Consider the following 23,124-nt stretch of genomic DNA (forward strand, 5'->3'; position numbering starts at 1 on the left):
ATTTTAGGGTGAACTCAGTTCAGTTTGGACAGAACATAAGCTGTATTTTTGCATCAATCATACTGTTTATACACTTATTAGGCCTGTTAAATGTTCTTACCTGGATAATTTAACACAAATTTAACATTTAAGCTAAAGTTAATGCAATAAATTAATTAAATAATGATAACATCGTCAGTTGCAGTTTGGGCTGAATATCTGCACCTTGCCTGTAAATCAGATTTGTTTACTTCAGTTCTTCTAGCTCACTATGCACATTAGACAGATGGTATTGCAATATAAATAGAACCTGATAATATTTAACATGTAATTTGCATTAATCCTTGACAGAGTATGATATTGGTATGGAAATTAGTAGGAAACTTGTGGACTACTATTACCTAGCTATTAACTTATTATTTTTACTGATTTATTTTTTAGTTCATTATAGCTTGGATAATAATTGTAGTTGCAGGTTTATATTGAAAAGCTCATATCAATTTATATAGTTTATTGCAGCAACACAGGAACATGTATGGAAGGATGCTCCATACACATGGTGTACAAAACATGATAATCGTTAATATGAAGTGCCAAAAGCCATTTTTTTAGTATCTTTTTAATGGAACAGATAAAGGTGAAGTTGTAACTTTATGACAGATAACAGTAGATAGTCCTACAGACACTCCGTAACAAATACAATGCATTTGATGACAGGAATTTATTGTGCAAATGTTCCTGATCTTCATATGTGAATATAAACAAAAGAAACAAAAACAAAATAAGACAAAACAAGAACAACGGGCGACGTTCCGTAAACCAGGAAGCTACAAAATGGGTGAGCGATGGTAGCGACATAAGCTTCTTTTTGTTCAGGTACGGCCGACCTAGCATAAGGCATGTAGATGGATGAGTTCTCTCCAGCCTTTCTTGCTGGGCCGAGCTCCCATTTCCTGGTGAATGCACTTGCTTCGGCGGTCCCTTTTTCCAGCGTGTGTAACGCGGAGCTCTGTGTTTCTTCCTCCGAGAAGGGAGAATTTTCGGATGCTAGCGAGCCCATGGACTCCTCACAGCCTGTGCTGTTCGAGGAGCTCCTGGAGGTAGTGATGCGGGCCGTAACTAAGCTAGAGATAGCTTGGCCCAACAAGAAGCGGGAAGCAACGCTTTCCCAGCAAGCTGGATGAGTGTTTCCTGTGTCCCGCAGCACAGCCTCATCCGTCTACACACCAAGGTGTCTAGGTGCTGGGAGACCCCATATGCAGTCTGTACCCTTTCCCCGCATTCGCTATACGTGAATATAGTAGGATTCAGGGAGTGCGGCTATGGGGAGATGCCCAGGGTTAAAGAGATGCTAGTTGGCAATCTCTCCCTACGTGTTGCATCACTCTAGGCCCAAGTATTGCCTACTAAGCCGTTGAAATCCACTTCGGCTCTAGGGGGCAGGGCTTACCCAGAGGCAGGTCAGGCCTCCACACGATGGGTGTGTTGCAGGCATACCAGGCCGACTTGCTGCGAGAGTTGGATGAGCGTTTTAACTCTGGGGCTGACAACATTAAGGAGTTACGTTGCGCTGCCGACCTAACCCTTAGAGCCACCAAGGAAATGGTACGGGCCGTTGGTCGCTCTATGTCAGCCTTAGTAGCCACAGAAAGGCTACTTTGGCTCACCCTGTCGGAAATTTCTGACTGGGACAGGGTTTGTCTGCTGAATGCCCTGATAGCTACTTTTGCCTGTTCGGCAATGCGGTAGGGGCAGTCTACGACAGGTTTCAGGAGTCGAAAACGGTACTTTCCTCGCCATTTTTTCTGGGGGCTGTTCAGTGGGCGCAGCCCTAGCCTGACACGGCCGGTCGGCATGAAGCCCAAAAGCAGAACGTTGCCACCCGGACCCCGCTCTAAACCCAAATCAAATGGGTCGGCCAACCTGAGGGTGGTCATCTCCTCGAACAAACGGGCAGTTGTGCAGCAGCCCTGACAATCAGAGCACCCGCCGATGACGTCACGACTGCCTATTGGCCGAATTTCACACATGATTCAGAGCGTGAACAATGCGTTCCCAAAGCATTTTCAACGCAGGAAACCAAGGTTACATACATAACCTAGTGACGGATTACTTTCTTACATTTTTATTTCTGTTTTGCTTATTTTCTGTTCTCTATTGTTCTGAATAAGTGATCAATTATATGCCTAGACAGACATTTAGGTCATGCTCAGGCAGAGTGATTTAATCAGCAACTTCTCATCAGTGTTCCCTGGGATATCAAGTGACTAATTTACAACATCAAATGTATTGGTTCTATAAATCTCTGTAACTGTACTGGATGATCATTTCACTCTTATCAAAGCATTTAGTGAGTCATTGTTCCCCAAGGCACATATTATGTATTTTCCTTAGCTAAAACAAACTTTGAGAAAAACTGTGTTAGTCCCAAGTCTTCATATATTGACTTAACATTTGTTTGGCAAATAAATTCTTTAAATCATACTAGACAAAATTTTATTCACAGAAATTGATTACTAAATTAATCTAGTAATTTATTTTTAATAAAAAAATGGTTTTATCATTAGATCATTATTTAAATTAATTATATTTTGTCATTAGCAAGGCTTTTCATAATCATGTATAATTCTGTTGCTAAAATTAGTTTACTTTAGTATTCTTCCAACATACCATAAAATCTCAAACTGGATAATTACTAAATGTTGATATTAGCCGTCTGAGATGCAGTTTGAAGATTAATTCAGATTTAATGATGGTTATCTTTCTGCTTTTAAAACATACATCTACAGTAGTTTAAGAGAAACGAGTACTATAACCAACGTTATTAAATGTGTTTATTATTATTATTACAAACCCAATTACACAAAAAATTTATAAAATCAGTAAAATGTAAATAAAAACAGAATGCAATGATTTGCAATTATTCTAAATCCATATTCTATTCATAATAAAACAAAAACATATAAAATGTTTAAACTGATGATATATAGCATTTTAAGGAAAAAAGAAGATCTGGATGACATGGCAAAGTGTGTTCACATATAATGATTTCTGCAAGTGTTAATGAGCCCATGCAGTGATTTCCAATTACAAACTCATTATTGTTTTAAATGCAGTGCTGCCTGAGGGCTGAAATATCACAGGCATCCAATATTAATTTTTGCTCTTGTCCCTTGTGCACAGAGATTTCTTCAGTTTCTTTAAAATGTTTGATTATATTATATATATCATATTATGATGAGATACTCATGTGTTTGCAATTTTATGTTGAAGAACATTATTCTAAAATAGTTTCGCTATTCTATTTGTAGACACAATCTTTTACAGATTGGTGAACTCTGCTCATCCTTTACTTCTGAGAAACTCTGCCTCTCTCTAATATATTATTTATCCCGATCAGCTTACTGACCTGTTGTCAAATAACCCAATTAATTGCTATTGTTTAATTTTAATAAAACTTTTTCTAGACTTTTTTTGTTGTCCGAGTTTTTGTTTTTGTTTTGTTACAGCCATCAAATTTAAAATTACCTTGTTATTTGGTAAATTTCCTCAAATTAAACATTTTAAATGTTTTCTATGTTTTATTGTGAATAAAATATGGGTTTGTGAGATTTCCAATGCATTCTGTTTTTTATATTCTGGTTGTAATGATGGCATTAAATAGTACATTAATTACAGTATTACATATTAAATTACATTAAATTAAATTAACTTTAAAATTCTGTCCTTGAAAGGATTGAAAAATGGAATTGATGGTGATGTACACAGATTAATGCAAAATACTAGGGCACTGTATAAAAACTTTAAAACACAAGTAATTTTCATTGTCATTTCTTTGTCATCTAGACTCAAATGTATGCGCACACCCTCTATGGAAACTAGAAGGTAGTATGAAATGTGGTTGGGCTGTTAATGTTTTCATACCAAAGAAGCTAAGCAATACCTAGTAATAAATGACTTTAGTTACAGAATTTATTTTGAGAGAAACCTGTTCAACTGTAGCTTCTTTACCTTCTGACTGTCTCCATCAGGTAGCCTTAACTTATCTTTATCACTTTCTCTCTTTAATCATACAAGTAAAATAACATAGAAAATACGCTTAATTATTATTTTAGTAACATAATTAATAAAAGATTCTAATCAAGAATTAAAAACTTTTTGTAAACTCTTTTTCTAAATTATAGTCCTTACTATCATAATTTTACATGTGCTATGTTATCATCCACTGTTTTTATATTAATGTTTCATGTGTAATTATGGTTCTGCACACATTTATGCATACCGATTTTAGGTTACAATGGATCTGTGATGTATAGTTATCTATCTGTACATTTACAGTGAAATGTAATTGTTAAGTCTAGGATTAACCAAAAAACATCCCAAAGCACATGAATTTACAGTCACCATGCTTCTGATCATGTACTGTTGAGATTTACACATCAGATGACTTAAAAATTCACAAATTGTTATCTACGTGTATTTGCCTGATCTTTCCAAGCTGTTTATTACCTCTGTTGATATACTGGTTTTTCTTGCTTCTTGTCTGGATTTAGAATTTTGGATCTACCCAGTATACAGTGAGGAAAATAAGTATTTGAACACCCTGCTATTTTGCAAGTTCTCCCACTTAGAAATCATGGAGGGGTCTGAAATTGTCATCGTAGGTGCATGTCCCCTGTGAGAGACATAATCTAAAAAAAAAAAAATCCAGAAATCACAATGTATGATTTTTTAACTATTTATTTGTATGATACAGCTGCAAATAAGTATTTGAACACCTGAGAAAGTCAATGTTAATATTTGGTACAGTAGCCTTTGTTTGCAATTACAGAGGTCAAACGTTTCCTGTAGTTTTTCACCAGGTTTGCACACACTGCAGGAGGGATTTGGCCCACTCTTCCACACAGATCTTCTCTAGATCAGTCAGATTTCTGGCCTGTCGCTGAGAAACACAGAGTTTGAGCTCCCTCCAAAGATTCTCTATTGGGTTTAGGTCTGAAGACTGGCTAGGCCACGCCAGAACCTTAATATGCTTCTTACAGAGCCACTTTTTGGTTATCCTGGCTGTGTGCTTCAGGTCATTGTCATGTTGGAAGACCCAGCCTCGACCCATCGTCAATGCGCTAACTGAGGGAAGGAGGTTGTTCCCCAAAATCTCGCAATACATGGCCCCGGTCATCCTCTCCTTAATACAGTGCAGTCGCCCTGTCCCATGTGCAGAAAACACCCCCAAATCATGATGCTACCACCCCCATGCTTTACAGTAGGGATGGTGTTCTTGGGATGGTACTCATCATTCTTCTTCCTTCAAACACGTTTAGTGGAATTATGACCAAAAAGTTCTATTTTGGTCTCATCTGACAACATGACTTTCTCCCATGACTCCTCTGGATCATCCAAATGGTCATTGGCAAACTTAAGACGTGCCTGGACATGTGCTGGTTTAAGCAGGGGAACCTTCCGTGCCATGCATGATTTCAAACCATGACGTCTTAGTGTATTACCAACAGTAACCTTGGAAACGGTGGTCCCAGCTCTTTTCAGGTCATTGACCAGCTTCTTCCGTGTAGTTCTGGGCAGATTCTTACTGATTGTATGGGGTGGACAGGTGTCTTTATGCAGCTAACGACCTCAAACAGGTGCATTTAATTTGAGATAATAAATGTAGTGGAGGTGGACATTTTAAAGGCAGACTAACAGGTCTTGTGAGGGTCAGAATTCTAGCTGATAGACAGGTGTTCAAATACTTATTTGCAGCTGTATCATACAAATAAATAGTTTAAAAATCATATATTGTGATTTCTGGATTTTTTTTTTTTTTAGATTATGTCTATCACAGTGGACATGCACCTACGATGACAATTTCTGACCCCTCCATGATTTCTAAGTGGGAGAACATGCAAAATAGCAGGGTGTTCAAATACTTATTTTCCTCACTGTATGTGCTTTGTATCTTTTTGACGCAGGATTTGGATTTGTCTGCTAGCTTTTATAATAAACTGTAGCTGCATTAACATTTGCTTCAATCTACAACCACAACTTCAAAAAAGTTGGGACACAGAGTAGTAGATAATGTTGAAATGTCCCATGCCTTGATCAAAGAGAGCAAAAAAGTAATTGATTCTTCCGGTAGAAAGGCACTGCTGGTTGATGGAGATTGAGGTGTTGTTTTGTAGTCTGTGATGGTCTGGATGCCTTTACACATGCTTCTGGGGTCAGAGTTGTGGAAGTACTCTTCTATATGGAGTTTGTATGTGTGTTTGTCTCTCCTAATACCTCTTTTCTGGTTAACCCTGGCTCTGTTGTAGCCCACTGCGTTGCCAGATTTTAAAGCAGCATATCTTGCTTTCAGTAGGAGATGGACCTCAGAGTTCATCTATGGCTTTGGATTAGGAAAGCATTTCACGGTAGTGACATTGTCAATGCATGAGTTGATCTGGTCCAAAACAGATGATGAGTAGATATCCATGTCTGTGTAAGAGTCCAGTGTGGCCTGTGAGGCAAACATGTTCCAGTCAGTATCTCAAAACTGTTGCTGTAGAGAAAAAAATGGTTTCACTCTTTTGAACAGTGATGTGTATTTGGGTAGCATGATCAAAGAGAGGTAATCAGACTGACCTAAATGGGGGAGGGAGAATGGCGGGGAATGGCTGTGTATGGTTCAGGTATGTCTGTGTATACCTGATCCAGTGTGATTGATTCATCAAATACTTTAAATGAGCAGAGCAATGACTTTCAGTTAAAGTAGAGTCTGTGCACCATGATTTGTTAACATAAATGCACAGACCTCCACCCTTGCACTTACCAGAGTCCATTGCCGTCCTGTCTGCCAGGAAAACACTGTGACCCTCAAGCTCAATGGCGCTGCTGAGAATGTTGTCATTGAGTCATGTTTCTGTAAAAATCATGACATTGCATTTCTCAATCCGCTTGTGTGATTTTAACCAGAGCTTCATCCATTTTGTTCCCAAGAGATTGTACATTAGCAAGAAAGATGCTTCGAAGAGATAGTTGATGTGGGTTTAGCTTTAGCCCAGCCTTAATACCACCTTGTGTCCCTCTCCTTTGTTTGTGGTCTCAGCCCCGGCACTGGGGTCTCACTGCCCATTTCCTCAAAGGAGTTCAAAGTTTAGGGTCATGAGGTGGGACGTGGCTGGAGCTGGTGCAACATCAGGATGCCTCGGGATGGGTAAAGAGAGAAAAGCAGTGGAGAGGAATTGGTGTAGCTGCTGTTCATGACATTAACAAGCACAAGTTAATGTGCATGTGATCAGATGTACTGGAGCACAAAGTTATGGTATGTGATGTGAATTATGTGTAGGCCTTGTTAAAAAAGATACGTCTTTAATCTGCACTTAAACTGGGAGAGTGTGTATTGTGTAATTTTGTAATATTGTGTCAGGGAAAACAAAATAATAAAAATAAATATGAGCAGTAATGAGGCGCACTTGACAACAAACAACAACGACAACAAAAGTTTAAAGGTGAGACACAGAAAAGCCAGCACTTCAATGTTGGTGCTTACAAGGTATAAAAGACAAACATTGTGATTTTACATTTATTCATTTATTTTTCAATTTTTTTTCTTTCGGATAGTGATGTAGACATTTAATGTAGATGCATTTACTTCTTTTCAGTCAAATGGCGATACATAATGATCTAGAGGTGGACCTCTCTTCTCCAGATTCAAACTCAGAAAAGATTAATACAAAAGCCAAAACTAAGGAGAGAGGCCAGTGGTCAAGTAAAGCTGAATTCCTTCTAGCTGTTGCTGGACAAATCATTGGCCTAGGGAATGTGTGGAGGTTTCCTTACTTGTGCTACAAGAATGGAGGTGGTAGGTCTCCAGAACAAACAAGTTATTCCTTAATAAAGATGCTTATTAAATTACTAAGAAATCAGTAAGTCATGTTTTGGTTGAATATGATATCATTGTATACAGTAATGCAGTAATTCAGTGTATAACACAAGAAAACTGAATCACCAATGGAGTTTGGTTCTCAAATTAATTATTAATTATATTTGTTAGATATGGAACTAAAGAGTAAACCAATGTTTATAAGGTGTCTAGAACAAAGATAAAAGGCATGTATGAAGGGAGGAAGCAAACCTTGCATGGTTTTGCAGATTAACTGACTTGAATTCTTCTGAAAATATAAATCCTTTGGGCCCAAATTATTTATGTTTACTTCAAATGTCATGTTAATTTTAAAGGGACAAAACCTTTCTGTATCTTTTTCAGGAGTGTTTTTAATACCATATTTCATATTCCTGTTTGCTTGTGGCATTCCACTGTTTGTCCTGGAGGTATCACTGGGTCAGTACACCAGTCAGGGCAGCATCACCTGCTGGAGAAAGATCTGCCCTTTGTTTCAAGGTGAATTTTTTAGACATTTGAATCTTTTCAAAAATCACATGGCTGTTTTTAAAAATAAACTTAGGATAACTGAAAAAGTGAAGTTTGCACGAAACAAGGCACCATAAACCTGTGGAGAAATTACAGTATTTCACCCTCCTAATGTGTTGCATGATTAGGAAAGCATGGGTAAGAGTGGGTAAAAACATTCTTATACAAGAAGAGGAGGTATACCCCATATAGAAATGGATGTAGATTCTTATTTGAGGGCAGTTTAAAAGAATGTGAATGCTACTATAAAAAAAGTTGCTTTATGAGCTGGTGGGCGGGTCAGAGCACAATTCAGACACAGCAAGCACCATGGCCTTCAAACATGTCCACCATTCTCCCAGATTACAGCGTTCCAAATCACACAGTTACTGATTAAAGACATACTGTATGAATTGCAAACAAACACATTACAGAATAAAGAGATTCTGAATAATTCCTACTTTTACAATGTTTATGCTCAGTTGTCTTTTGTTTCTGTTATTACTAAGTATAAAGAATCGTAGATTCGGAAAGGAGCTGATAGTCCTTGAAAAAAGGTGACTCCTGTTAGAGAGTAAGGGCTTGGAGTGTTATATATAAACTGAACTTTATTGAGTAGTTGGGTACAATGATGTGGATCATGTCTTTGAGGTATTAAGTAAGTATAGACATACAGTATATGGGTATGGTATGTAGGTGAATGAGTGTGAGTGGGCTAGTGTGGTTTTCTTGCAGTGGATGAAATAGATTGCTGTTGAATTTGAGCTCTGTTCACTTTGACCAGTTTTGTTCCACATTTTTGTGTCTTGCCCATTTTAGTTTATTCTGTTTGATTATTGTTTGCAGTTTTCTATATTTTGAACCTGTTTCACAATTTGGATTGTTTGATTAAAGCTGCCAAAAAACAGCATCTACTGCTTTTATTCTTTTCATTAGATATTAAACAAATTTGCATAGCTGGCAAAAAAAAATTCCCATATCAATCCTACTATATTTTTATTATACTAGATTACTTTTAGCCTGTTAGGATTTCCCCTATTTTGCCTTCATTTCATATGTATTATTCTATTTTGACTAGCTTTTTTATATTGTATTTACCCTAACAGCAATTTAAATAAGGTTTTTTAGAAATTGATTCTTCATTTCGAGCACCTCTAAACAAGAAATTTCATTTGAGGAGTAAAACCTCATTGCGCCCATAAATTCATTGCACCCATAAATTCATTGCACCCATAAATTCATTCTTTCAACCAATTAGGAGATGGTAAAGATAGGGAAGCAGACTTTTATTGTTCAAAGAAAACTTTAGCCAAATCTTAAACAAATAGAAATGCATGGTACAGAAACAAAAGCATTTTCTTTTTCTAATTTGGGATTTTGGGACAATTTGGGTAACTTTTCAATATTTATTTCAGATGTTCAAGAATGAGTTTGTGTGATGAGTATACAACTGACATTTTTTCCCCTTTTATTCTACAGGTGTAGGTTATGGAAACCTTTTGGTCCTGTTATATGCCAACATATACTACATTATCATTATGGCCTGGGCTTTCTTCTATCTATTTTACTCTTTCAGTTCTGAGCTGCCATGGGCTAGCTGCAGTAATTCCTGGAACACTGGTACACATTTATATTACAAATTCAAAACACACACAACTTAGGCTTAACTAGCACAATAAATATGTGCATGTTCCCTGTTAAAAAAGTCAATAATGTTCAGTTGTATTTTTTTTTTATTTCACAGACACCTGTTTTGAATTTGATAAAAAGGACAATTTTAGCAACTCAAGTATACCAGAGAATGTAACTTCTCCTGTTAATGAGTTCTGGGAGTGAGTGGTTTTATACTCTATTTACAATAAAAGTATAATTTTTTATTATGTTTCAGGAAGTAATTAGCCAAATACAATTTGTGTTTGCCACTATTCAGGAGGAGAGTGTTAAATCTCACAGGCAGTGTGAATGAGCTGGGCAGTGTGAGATGGGAGCTGGCTGTGTGTCTTCTTTTGGCTTGGATCATCTGCTACTTCTGTGTGTGGAAGGGAGTGAAATCAACAGGCAAGGTAAGAGCCATATGACACATAATCAAGATGTATTTAAAGTATTTTTTTATTATTGAGAGAGAACACTTTCTTTCTCAGGTGGTCTATTTCACTGCAACGTTTCCTTATGTGATGTTGCTGGTACTGTTGGTGCGTGGACTCACATTACCTGGGGCCTCTGATGGCATCAAATTTTACCTTTACCCTGATTTTACACGTCTCACAGACCCACAGGTAGGAATACCTTTGGAATAATTTCTTTGTTGAAGCATATATCCTCTTATTCAGATTCCATTTATATGTGTTTAATTAAATAAAAACTACTACAACAAAAGGCTACTTAATTCCTCTCAGTATTGTTTATTATTCACTTCTTTTAGTTAATTTTTTCCCCCCGCTGCTTTAATGTCATTCTGTAGTGAGTAATTTTTCTTTCATGGCATGTAGGTGTGGATGGATGCTGGAACTCAAATTTTTTATTCCTTTGCTCTCTGCATGGGCTGCCTTGTTGCTCTCGGAAGCTACAACAAGTACAACAACAACTGCTACAAGTAAGGGAAATAAGCTTATTTCAGGAGAGGGGGTACTATTAAAAATGACAATTATCTTTTAAAATGGTCACAAGCCCAAACATAGTCCAGAGGGGAATATGAGCTGGTTTTATTTGTATTTACTTATTTTTGTGTTTCATTTCTGCCTTTATTTACACATAAACAGATAAAAAAGATAGCATAATAGCATTTCTTCCAAGCCGTGTTGTACCTCTGCATGCAGGGACAGTATCTACCTTTGCCTGTTGAACAGTGGGACCAGTTTGGTTTATGGCTTTGCCATTTTCTCTGTGCTGGGCTACATGGCATATGAGCAGGGGTCAGACATCTCAACAGTGGCAGAGTCAGGTGAATGAATATATAAAGTTTGCATGTAACGTGCCAATCACTATACATTTGCAAAACAATTGTTGTGTTGAGCAAAAATGTCATAATAATCATATTGATTGATTGATTATAATTGATTTCCTAGGTCCGGGGTTGGCCTTTATTGCATACCCAAGGGCGGTTGCTATGATGCCTGTTCCACAGCTATGGGCCATTTTTTTCTTTATTATGATTCTTCTTTTGGGCTTGGACTCTGAGGTCAGCAGAAAATACCACAGTTTAAAGTAGTCATTATTATGACTATGCATAACGCATGTAGTGTGATCTAAACATTTTATATGTTTCTTTGTGCTGCACTCCTCATTTTTAGTTTGTGGATTTGGAGGCAATAATGACAATTATAACAGACCTGTACCCTTCTTACTTACTAATTGGTTATCGGCGTGAACTCACCCTGCTCTTCATCTGTGTTGGGAGTTTCCTCATTGGCCTAGTTATGGTATCAGAGGTATAATAATTTCTTTACTATTCTAGATAAACTTCACTGATCTTGAATTAAAATCTGTTTTAAAATAATTCCTCTAAATGTAAATATATACATAGATACTATGTTTAAAAAATTATTGTAATTTCTATTCCAGAAGCTCCAGTAAACTTTAGATGTAGAAATATATTTTTACAGACATTTCTGTTCAATTTTATTTTGCCGTAAAACAAGCCCCAGATTCTGACATTCAGTTTCATCTGCAGGGTGGCTTATACATTTTTCTGTTGTTTGATTACTATTGCTGCAGTGGGATGACAATTCTGTTATTTGCCATTATGCAGTCAGTGTGTATAGGGTGGGTGTATGGTGAGTACTTTACAAAAAGCATTTACTGTTTGAGAAGAGTGCATGTTTGTGGTCTGTAGAAAGGTGAGTATGTTAATGATGGTTATGTATTATTAATGTTTTGTAGGTGCTAATCGCCTATATGATAATATCGAAGACATGATTGGTTATCGACCTTTGTTCTTGATAATGTACTCTTGGAAATACATCACTCCTCTAGTCTGCACTGTAAGTACTTGAAAATGTGTTTGTCTGTTTTGGCTACATTAAAGAAAATTACTGACTTAACACAGCTACACATAATACACAGCTACACAGAGCCCTTGCATTTTATGCTCATGGCCTTATGAACAGTAGCCTTGCTTCCTGCATGCATGGGCTTCTTGACATATTTAATAAGAAAACTTAATTTAACATATATTTTAGGAGACAATATAAGACAATATAGATAAATAAAAAATCGGTTATCTCGACGCTTTTTGGCGTCCCCTAGGCCTTCGACATAACCGGGTTCCACTGTACTACATCATACATTTTCTGTGTTGATTTTATGTATCACTAAACTCATTAAGCAGATTCTCCAAAGCAGAATCCTGCACTTTTAAAAGATTTATAAATCCTTAAAACTCTTATTGCAAGATTAAAATTTCTTATTGCAAGTGTGTGTGTGTATATATATATATATATATATATATATATATATATATATATATATATATATATATATATATAAACAAAATATTGTTTGTTATTTCACAAGTTTTTTTTTCATTTATTTTCATTATCTTTTATCATCACTGTATTGTCTATTGAGGTGAGGGGGTTGAATATTTCTGAATGCAAGTGTATATATATATATATATATATATATATATATATATATATATATATATATATATATATATATATATATATAGTGAGGAAAATAAGTATTTGAACACCCTGCTATTTTGCTATTAAGTTCTCCCACTCAGAGGGGTCTGAAATTGTCATCGTAGGTGCATGTCCACTGTGAGAGACATAATCTAAAAAAAAAAATCCAGAAATCACAATGTATGATTTTTTAACTATTTATTTGTATGATACAGCTGCAAATAAGTATTTGAACACCTGAGAAAGTCAATGTTAATATTTGGTACGGTAGCCGTTGTTTGAGATTACAGAGGTCAAACTTTTCCTGTAGTTTTTTACCAGGTTTGCACACACTGCAGGAGGGATTTTGGCTCACTCCTCCACACAGATCTTCTCTAGATCAGTCAGGTTTCTGGCCTGTCGCTGAGAAACACGGAGTTTGAGCTCCCTCCAAAGATTCTCTATTGGGTTTAGGTCTGGAGACTGGCTAGGCCACGCCAGAACCTTGATATGCTTCTTACAGAGCCACTCCTTGGTTATCCTGGCTGTGTGCTTCGGGTCATTGTCATGTTGGAAGACCCAGCCTCGGCCCATCTTCAATGCTCTAACTGAGGGAAGGAGGTTGTTCCCCAAAATCTTGCAATACATGGCCCCGGTCATCCTCTCCTTAATACAGTGCAGTCGCCCTGTCCCATGTACAGAAAAACACCCCCAAAGCATGATGCTACCACCCCCATGCTTCACAGTAGGGATGGTGTTCTTGGGATGGTACTCATCATTCTTCTTCCTCCAAACACGTTTAGTGGAATTATGACCAAAAAGTTCTATTTTGGTCTCATCTGGCCACATGACTTTCTCCCATGACTCCTCTGGATCATCCAAATAGTCATTGGCAAACTTAAGATGTGCCTGGACATGTGCTGGTTTAAGCAGGGGAACCTTCCGTGCCATGCATGATTTCAAACCATGACGTCTTAGTGTATTACCAACAGTAACCTTGGAAATGGTGGTCCCAGCTCTTTTCAGGTCATTGACCAGCTCCTCCCGTGTAGTTCTGGGCTGATTTCTCACCTTCCTTAGGATCATTAAAACCCCACGAGGTGAGATCTTGCATGGAGCCCCAGTCCGAGGGAGATTGACAGTCATGTTTAGCTTCTTCCATTTTCTAATGATTGCTCCAACAGTGGACCTTTTTTCACCAAGCTGCTTGGCAATTTCCCCGTAGCCCTTTCCAGCCTTGTGGAGGTGTACAATTTTGTCTCTAGTGTCTTTGGACAGCTCTTTGGTCTTGGCCATGTTAGTAGTTGGATTCTTACTGATTGTATGGGGTGGACAGGTGTCTTTATGCAGCTAACGACCTCAAACAGGTGCATCTAATTTAGGATAATAAATGTAGTGGAGGTGGACATTTTAAAGGCAGACTAACAGGTCTTTGAGGTTTAGAATTCTAGCTGATAGACAGGTGTTCAAATACTTATTTGCAGCTGTATCATACAAATAAATAGTTTAAAAATCATATATTGTGATTTCTGGATTTTTTTTTTTAGATTATGTCTCTCACAGTGGACATGCACCTACGATGAAAATTTCAGACCCCTCCATGACTTCTAAGTGGGAGAACTTGCAAAACAGCAGGGTGTTCAAATACTTAGTTTCCTCACTGTATATATATATATATATATATATATATATATATATATATATATATATATATATATATATATATATATATATATATATATATATATATATATAAAATCCAGAAATCACAATATATGATTTTTAAACTATTTATTTCTATGATACAGCGTCAAATAAGTATTTGAACACCTGTCTATCAGCTAGAATTCTAGCTGTCCAAGGACACTAGAGACAAAATTGTACACCTCCACAAGGCTGGAAAGGGCTACGGGGAAATTGCCAAGCAGCTTGGTGAAAAAAGGTCCACTGTTGGAGCAATCATTAGAAAATGGAAGAAGCTAAACATGACTGTCAATCTCCCTCGGACTGGGGCTCCATGCAAGATTTATATATATCACCACATCCATAAATTCCCTTATTGGCCTTCCACTTTTCCTCCTCCCTGGTGACTTCATCCTCGGTATTCTTCTACCTATATACCCCATGTCTCTCATGTGAACATGTCCAAACCATCTCAACCAAGCCTCTCTCACCTTGTCTCTAAAACGTCTTACATGCAAGGTCCCTCTAATAAACTAATTTCTAATCCTGTCCATCCTCATAATTCCTAATTAAAATCTCAGCATCTTCAACTCTGCTACCTCCAGCTCCACCTCCTGTCTTTTTGATAATGCCATTGTCTTTAAACCATACAACATAGCAGGTCTCACCACCGTCTAATAAACTTTACCCTTCACTCCTTCTATCACAAATCACACCTGCCACTCTTCTCCACCCACTCCACCCTGCCTGCACACTTTTCTTCACTTCTCTAACACACACTACATTACTTTGCACTGTTGACTCCAGGAACCTGAACGCCTCCACCTTCACCACCTCTTCTCCCTGCAACCTCACCACTCCACTGCCCTCCCTCTTATTCACAAACATATACTCCATCTTACTCCTACTGATTTTCCTTTCCGTTCTCTCTAGTGCATACCTCTTCTCAACCTGCTCCCTACTCTCACCATCAATAACAATATCATCCGCAAACATCATAGTCCATGGAGACTCCTGTCTGACCTCGTATCTTTTTCTTTAGGGTACATTTGTCTTCTATCTGGTCAACTTCACACCTCTAAAGTTTAACAATGTAACTGAATACCCCTGGTGGGGCTATGCTATCGGATGGTTCTTTACACTCTCTTCAACACTATTAGTTCCTCTTTGGATGATCTATGCTCTTCTCACTTCCAGTGGCTCTTTAAGAAAGGTATGTTTCATTCCAGACTAAATGTGAGTCCAGTAAATGATTAATACTTGCATATCATTCCTAGTTAACCTAACCCAGGAAATATACTTAATGAAATAGTTTGCTTATTGTTAATACTTGTTATTACTGATTGTCATTTTTACATTTTACTATCCTTTAGAGATTACATGACCTCTACACCCCAGACGAAACCCTTCCTCTAAACTCAAGCAAAAGAATACATTTTTCAACTTTTATAACTTTTACAGCTGTATCACAAGAGCAAGAACATCCTTGAAACAAAAGCATGTTGTTACACACTTGAATTGTTGTTCCATGCAAAAAATTTTTATCTAAAACATTAGATAATAGTATTTCATAATATGTATTTCTAATATCTATGTGTTCACCAAGACCTGATAAAAAAAAATTTCTGTTATTGATTAATAAATATACATTATCTTAATATTGCAGTGATTTTTCAGAATCAGAATTAGGTTTATTGGCCAAGTGTGTTGACACACACAAGGAATTTGGTTCCAGCTGTTAGTGACTCTCAATGTGCAGAGATAAATAAAAAACTATACATGACAAAACAGACAAGACAAGACAAAAACAGACTATACAATACAGACAATGTGAGACAGTATAGACAGTGTGAGTATTAAATAGGGATTTAGATGTACATAAAGTTTGAGAGTGCATGGTAGTGCAAATGACAGTATTGTGTGTCAGGTATGATGGTTTACTGTAGAACTTTGTACAATATATGGTGAACATATAAGTTCTGTAGCGCCTGCCAGAAGGAAGGAGCTGAAAGATGTTGTGTCCAGGGTGTGAAGGGTCAGTAGTGATTTTTTCTGGCTGGTTTCTGGTTCTTGTATGGTACAAGTCCTTGAGAGTGGGAAGGGGAGCACCAATGATTTTTTTCTGCTGTTTTAACTGTTTTCTGCAGTCTGTTTCTGTCCTGTTTTGTTGCTGCTTCAAAACAGATTGTGATTGATGGCACAGGACATATTCAATGACTGCACTGTAGAACTGTATCAACAGCTTCTGTGGCAGACTGTACTTCCTTAATTTGTGTAGAAAATACATCCTCTGCTGGGCTTTTTTTAGAAAGGAGTTTATGTTGGATTCACATTTCAGGTCTTGGGAAATGGTGGTGTTGAACAGGTCTCTTTAATTAACAAATTGATTTACCGTTTAATATCACAAAGTGGAAAAACTATTAGATTTCAATAGAGAAATGAAAAGTTTGCTTTGCAGATGCCAGGGCTTAAACCCACAACCTTGCGGGGACCTACTAATCGGTAAAACAACACCTTTCCCGTTGAGCTACCACTTCTGACTACTTCAAGCAGTCAATACGCATTATGAACCAACATGCTTTCTTGTCCATACTCCAACACTATTTAACTCATATTAAAAGTAGCCAAAACAAGTTTTGTAAAAAAAAAGACAAAGAAATACAGCAATGTGTTGAACAGGTCTCTTTATTTAACAAACAAATTTACAGTTTAATGTCACAAAGTAGATAGAATTTTAGATTTCAAATGAGAATGAAGAACTTTTCCTTGGAAATGCCAGGACTTGAACCCACAACCTTGTGAGGACATGTTTTTCAGTGATCCAATGCCTTGCCCACTGAGCTATCACTTCTGGCTTATACAACCAGTCAATAAGCCTAATGAACCAACATGGCTTCTTCCACATGCTTCAACTCAATGCAACTCATTAAAAGTAGGCCAAACAAGCCTTTCAAAAAAGACAATTATATAAAGCAATCTTTTAAACAGGTCTCTTTAATTAACAAATGGATTTACCGTTTAATATCACAAAGTGGAAAAACTATTAGATTTCAATAGAGAAATAAAAAGATTGCTTTGCAGATGCCAGGGCTTGAACCCACAACCTTGCGGGGACCTACTAATCGGTAAAACAACACCTTTCCCGTTGAGCTACCACTTCTGACTACTTCAAGCAGTCAATACGCATTATGAACCAACATGCTTTCTTGTCCATACTCCAACACAATTTAACTCATAATAAAAGTAGCCCAAACAAGTTTTGTAAAAAAAGACAAAGAAATACAGCAATGTTTTGAACAGGTCTCTTTATTTAACAAATAAATTTACAGTTTAATGTCACAAACTAGATACAATTTTAGGTATTAAATGAGAATTAAGAACATTTCCTTGACAATGATGGGGTTTGAAAAGACAACCTTGTAAGGAAATGTTTTTCAGCAAATCAATGGCTTACCCACTGAGCTATCACTTCTGTCTTATACAACCAGTCAAGAAGCCTAATGAACCAACATGGTTTCTTGCACATGCTTCAACACCATGCAACTCATATTAAAAGTAGGTCAAACAAGCCTTTCAAAAAAGACAATTATATAAAGCAATCTTTTAAACAGGTCTCTTTAATTAACAAATAGATTTACCGTTTAATATCACAAAGTGGAAAAACTATTAGATTTCAAAAGAGAAATAAAAATTTTGCTTTGCAGATGGCAGGGCTTGAACCCACAACCTTGCAGGGACCTAGTAAATAGTAACCAACACCTTTTTCCATTGAGCTACCACTACCAAACATGTCATGCAGTCAATACACCTAATGAACCAACATGCTTTCTTGTCCATACTTCAACACCATTTAACTCATATTAAAAGTAGCCCAAACAAGTCTTGTAAAAAAGACAAAGAAATACAGCAATGTTTTGAACAGGTCTCTTTAATTAACAAATAAATTTAAAGTTTAATAGCACAAACTAGATATAATTTTACATTTCAAAAGAGAGTTAATAACTTTTCCTTTTCAACATTGGGGTTTGAACCCACAACCTTGTGAGGATACGTTTTTTGGTAAACCAACACCTTACGCACTGAGCTACCACTACTGACTATTTCAAGCAGTCAATAAGCCTAATGAACCAACATGCTTTCTTGTCCATACTTCAACACCATTTTACTCATATTAAAAGTAGGCCAAACAAGTCTTGTAAAAAAGACAAAGAAATACAGCAATCTTTTGAACAGGTCTCTTTAATTACAAATACATTTAAAGTTTAATGGCACAAAATAGATATAATTTTACATATCAAACAAGAATTAAGAACTTTTGCTTGGTAATGTTAAGGCTTGAACCCACAATCTTGTGAGGACATGTTTTGTGGTAAACTAATGCCTTACCCACTGAGCTATCACTTCTGACTTAAACAACCAGTCAATAAACCTAATGAACAAACATGGCTTCTTGCACATGCTTCAACACCATGCAACTCTCATTAAAAGTAGGCCAAACAAGCCTTTCAAAAAAGACAATTATATAAAGCAATCTTTTAAACAGGTCTCTTTAATTAACAAATTGATTTACCGTTTAATATCACAAAGTGGAAAAACTATTAGATTTCAATAGAGAAATGAAAAGTTTGCTTTGCAGATGCCAGGGCTTAAACCCACAACCTTGCGGGGACCTACTAATCGGTAAAACAACACCTTTCCCGTTGAGCTACCACTTCTGACTACTTCAAGCAGTCAATACGCATTATGAACCAACATGCTTTCTTGTCCATACTCCAACACTATTTAACTCATATTAAAAGTAGCCAAAACAAGTTTTGTAAAAAAAAAGACAAAGAAATACAGCAATGTGTTGAACAGGTCTCTTTATTTAACAAATAAATTTACAGTTTAATGTCACAAAGTAGATAGAATTTTAGATTTCAAATGAGAATGAAGAACTTTTCCTTGGAAATGCCAGGACTTGAACCCACAACCTTGTGAGGACATGTTTTTCAGTGATCCAATGCCTTGCCCACTGAGCTATCACTTCTGGCTTATACAACCAGTCAATAAGCCTAATGAACCAACATGGCTTCTTCCACATGCTTCAACTCAATGCAACTCATTAAAAGTAGGCCAAACAAGCCTTTCAAAAAAGACAATTATATAAAGCAATCTTTTAAACAGGTCTCTTTAATTAACAAATGGATTTACCGTTTAATATCACAAAGTGGAAAAACTATTAGATTTCAATAGAGAAATAAAAAGATTGCTTTGCAGATGCCAGGGCTTGAACCCACAACCTTGCGGGGACCTACTAATCGGTAAAACAACACCTTTCCCGTTGAGCTACCACTTCTGACTACTTCAAGCAGTCAATACGCATTATGAACCAACATGCTTTCTTGTCCATACTCCAACACAATTTAACTCATAATAAAAGTAGCCCAAACAAGTTTTGTAAAAAAAGACAAAGAAATACAGCAATGTTTTGAACAGGTCTCTTTATTTAACAAATAAATTTACAGTTTAATGTCACAAACTAGATACAATTTTAGGTATTAAATGAGAATTAAGAACATTTCCTTGACAATGATGGGGTTTGAAAAGACAACCTTGTAAGGAAATGTTTTTCAGCAAATCAATGGCTTACCCACTGAGCTATCACTTCTGTCTTATACAACCAGTCAAGAAGCCTAATGAACCAACATGGTTTCTTGCACATGCTTCAACACCATGCAACTCATATTAAAAGTAGGTCAAACAAGCCTTTCAAAAAAGACAATTATATAAAGCAATCTTTTAAACAGGTCTCTTTAATTAACAAATAGATTTACCGTTTAATATCACAAAGTGGAAAAACTATTAGATTTCAAAAGAGAAATAAAAATTTTGCTTTGCAGAAGGCAGGGCTTGAACCCACAACCTTGCAGGGACCTAGTAAATAGTAACCAACACCTTTTTCCATTGAGCTACCACTACCAAACATGTCAGGCAGTCAATACACCTAATGAACCAACATGCTTTCTTGTCCATACTTCAACACTATTTAACTCATATTAAAAATAGGCCAAAACAAGTCTTGTAAAAAAGACAAAGAAATACAGCAATGTTTTGAACAGGTCTCTTTAATTAACAAATGAATTTAAAGTTTAATGGCACAAAATAGATATCATTTTATCTTTCAAACAAGAATTAGGAACTTTTCCTTGGCAATGTCGGGGCTTGAACCCACAACCTTGTGAGGACATGTTTTTTGGTAAACCAATGCCTTACCCACTGAGCTATGACTTCTGACTTAGGCGACTAGTCAATAAGCCTAATGAACCAACATGGCTTCTTGCACGAGCTCCAACACCATGCAACTCATTAAAAGTAGGCCAAACAAGCCTTTCAAAAAAGACAAATATATAAAGCATTCTTTAAAACAGGTCTCTTCAATTAACAAATAGATTAACCGTTTAATATCACAAAGTAGAAAAACTATTAGATTTCAAAAGAGAAATAAAAAGTGTGCTTTTCAAATGGCAGGGCTTGAACCCACAACCTTGTGGGGACCTACTAATCGGTAACCCAACAACTTACCAACTGAGCTACCACTACTGACCAAGCCAAACAGACAATAAGCCTAATGAACCAACATGCTTTCTTTTCCATACTTCAACACTATTTAACTCATATTAAAAGTAGGCCAAACAAGTCTTGTAAAAAAGACAAAGAAATACAGCAATGTTTTGAACAGGTCTCTTAAATTAACAAATATATTTAAAGTTTAATGGCACAAATTAGATATAATTTTAGATTTCAAAAGAGAATTAAGAGCTTCTCCTTGGCAATGTCGGGGCTTGAACCAACAAGCTTGTGAGGACATGTTTTTTGGCAAACCGATTTTTTACCCACTGAGCTATCACTTCTGACTTAAGCAACTAGTCAATAAGACTAATGAACCAACATGGCTTCTTGCACAAGCTTCAACACCATGCAACTCATTTTAAAAGTAGGCCAAACAAGCCTTTCAAAAAACACAAATATATAAAGCAATCTTTTAAACAAGTCTCTTTAATAAACAAATAGATTTACTGTTTAACATCACAAAGTAGAAAAACTATTAGATTTCAAAAGGGAAATAAAAAGTGTGCTTTGCACATGGCAGGGCTTGAACCCACAACCTCGTGGGGACCTACTAATTGGTAAACCAACACCTTAACCACTGAGCTACCACTACTGACTAGTACAAGCAGTCAATAAGCCTAATGAACCAACATGCTTTCTTTTCCATACTTAATCACCATTTAACTCATATTAAAAATAGGCCAAACAAGTCTTGTAAAAAAGACAAAGAAATACAGCAATGTTTTGAACAGGTCTCTTTAATTAACAAATGAATTTAAAGTTTAATGGCACAAAATAGATATCATTTTATCTTTCAAACAAGAATTAAGAACTTTTCCTTGGCAATGTCAGGGCTTGAACCCACAACCTTGTGAGGACATGTTTTTAGGTAAACCAATGCCTTACCCACTGAGCTATCACTTCTGACTTAGGCAACCACTCAATAAGCCTAATGAACCAACATGGCTTCTTGCAGGAGCTCCAACACCATGCAACTCATATTAAAGGTAGGCCAAACAAGCCTTTCAAAAAAGACAAATATATAAAGCATTCTTTTAAACAGGTCTCTTTAATGAACAAATAGATTAACCATTTAATATCACAAAGTAGAAAAACTATTAGATTTCAAAAGAGAAATAAAAAGTGTGCTTTTCAGATGGCAGGGCTTGAACCCACAACCTTGTGGGGACCTACTAATTGGTAACCCAACAACTTACCAACTGAGCTACCACTACTGACCCGGCCAAACAGTCGATAAGCCTAATGAACCAACATGCTTTCTTTTCCATACCTCAACACTATTTAACTCATATTAAAAGTAGGCCAAACAAGTCTTGTAAAAAAGACAAAGAAATACAGCAATGTTTTGAACAGGTCTCTTAAATTAACAAATATATTTAAAGTTTAATGGCACAAATTAGATATAATTTTAGATTTCAAAAGAGAATTAAGAGCTTCTCCTTGGCAATGTCGGGGCTTGAACCAAAAACCTTGTGAGGACATGTTTTTTGGCAAACCAACTGTTTACCCACTGAGCTATCACTTCTGACTTAAGCAACTAGTCAATAAGACTAATGAACCAACATGGCTTCTTGCACAAGCTTCAACACCATGCAACTCATTTTAAAAGTAGGCCAAACAAGCCTTTCAAAAAACACAAATATATAAAGCAATCTTTTAAACAAGTCTCTTTAATAAACAAATAGATTTACTGTTTAACATCACAAAGTAGAAAAACTTTTCGATTTCAAAAGGGAAATAAAAAGTGTGCTTTGCACATGGCAGGGCTTGAACCCACAACCTTGTGGGGACCTACAAATTGGTAAACCAACACCTTAACCACTGAGCTACCACTACTAACTAGAGCAAGCAGTCAATAAG

The 23,124-nt window shown here is 36.5% G+C and overlaps 3 protein-coding genes across 4 annotated transcripts in view; 2 read left to right on the plus strand and 1 right to left on the minus strand.

Annotated features, from left to right (window-relative positions):
• Nucleotides 1-23,124, plus strand: part of LOC310714898 (sodium- and chloride-dependent GABA transporter 2-like) — a 107,083-nt gene that overhangs the window by 18,428 nt on the left and 65,531 nt on the right. The gene's annotated exons all lie outside the window — the stretch shown is intronic.
• The window catches only part of LOC310715102 (craniofacial development protein 2-like), a 367,511-nt gene that overhangs the window by 8,792 nt on the left and 335,595 nt on the right, over nucleotides 1-23,124 (minus strand). The window lies entirely within an intron of this gene.
• LOC310714905 (sodium- and chloride-dependent GABA transporter 2-like) lies at nucleotides 3,933-16,176 on the plus strand. 2 transcript variants are annotated; one of them, XM_083520965.1, is made up of 15 exons: nucleotides 3,933-4,010; nucleotides 7,617-7,816; nucleotides 8,222-8,356; nucleotides 9,845-9,985; nucleotides 10,110-10,197; nucleotides 10,296-10,428; nucleotides 10,507-10,641; nucleotides 10,855-10,958; nucleotides 11,182-11,306; nucleotides 11,431-11,543; nucleotides 11,656-11,793; nucleotides 12,036-12,138; nucleotides 12,245-12,345; nucleotides 15,695-15,865; nucleotides 16,026-16,176. In XM_083520965.1, exons 2-15 carry the CDS (start codon nucleotides 7,621-7,623, stop codon nucleotides 16,140-16,142), a joined length of 1,800 nt encoding a protein of 599 aa, XP_083377091.1. In that variant the 5' UTR covers nucleotides 3,933-4,010; nucleotides 7,617-7,620; the 3' UTR covers nucleotides 16,143-16,176. The 2 variants fall into 2 exon arrangements, with proteins under 2 accessions (XP_083377091.1, XP_083377092.1); XM_083520966.1 differs by lacking the exons at nucleotides 10,855-10,958; nucleotides 11,182-11,306; nucleotides 11,431-11,543.

Source organism: Silurus aristotelis (genome assembly GCF_946808225.1).
Source record: "Silurus aristotelis genome assembly, chromosome: 2".
NCBI lineage: Eukaryota > Metazoa > Chordata > Actinopteri > Siluriformes > Siluridae > Silurus > Silurus aristotelis.

Excerpts from the sequence above, each read along its gene's own strand:
- LOC310714905 (XM_083520965.1), top strand. The coding sequence starts at position 7,621 with ATGGCGATACATAATGATCTAGAGGTGGACCTCTCTTCTCCAGATTCA. Across the intron at positions 7,817-8,221 it reads GTGCTACAAGAATGGAGGTG|GAGTGTTTTTAATACCATAT; the intron begins GTAGGTCTCCAG and ends TATCTTTTTCAG. Across the intron at positions 11,544-11,655 it reads TTTTGGGCTTGGACTCTGAG|TTTGTGGATTTGGAGGCAAT; the intron begins GTCAGCAGAAAA and ends CCTCATTTTTAG.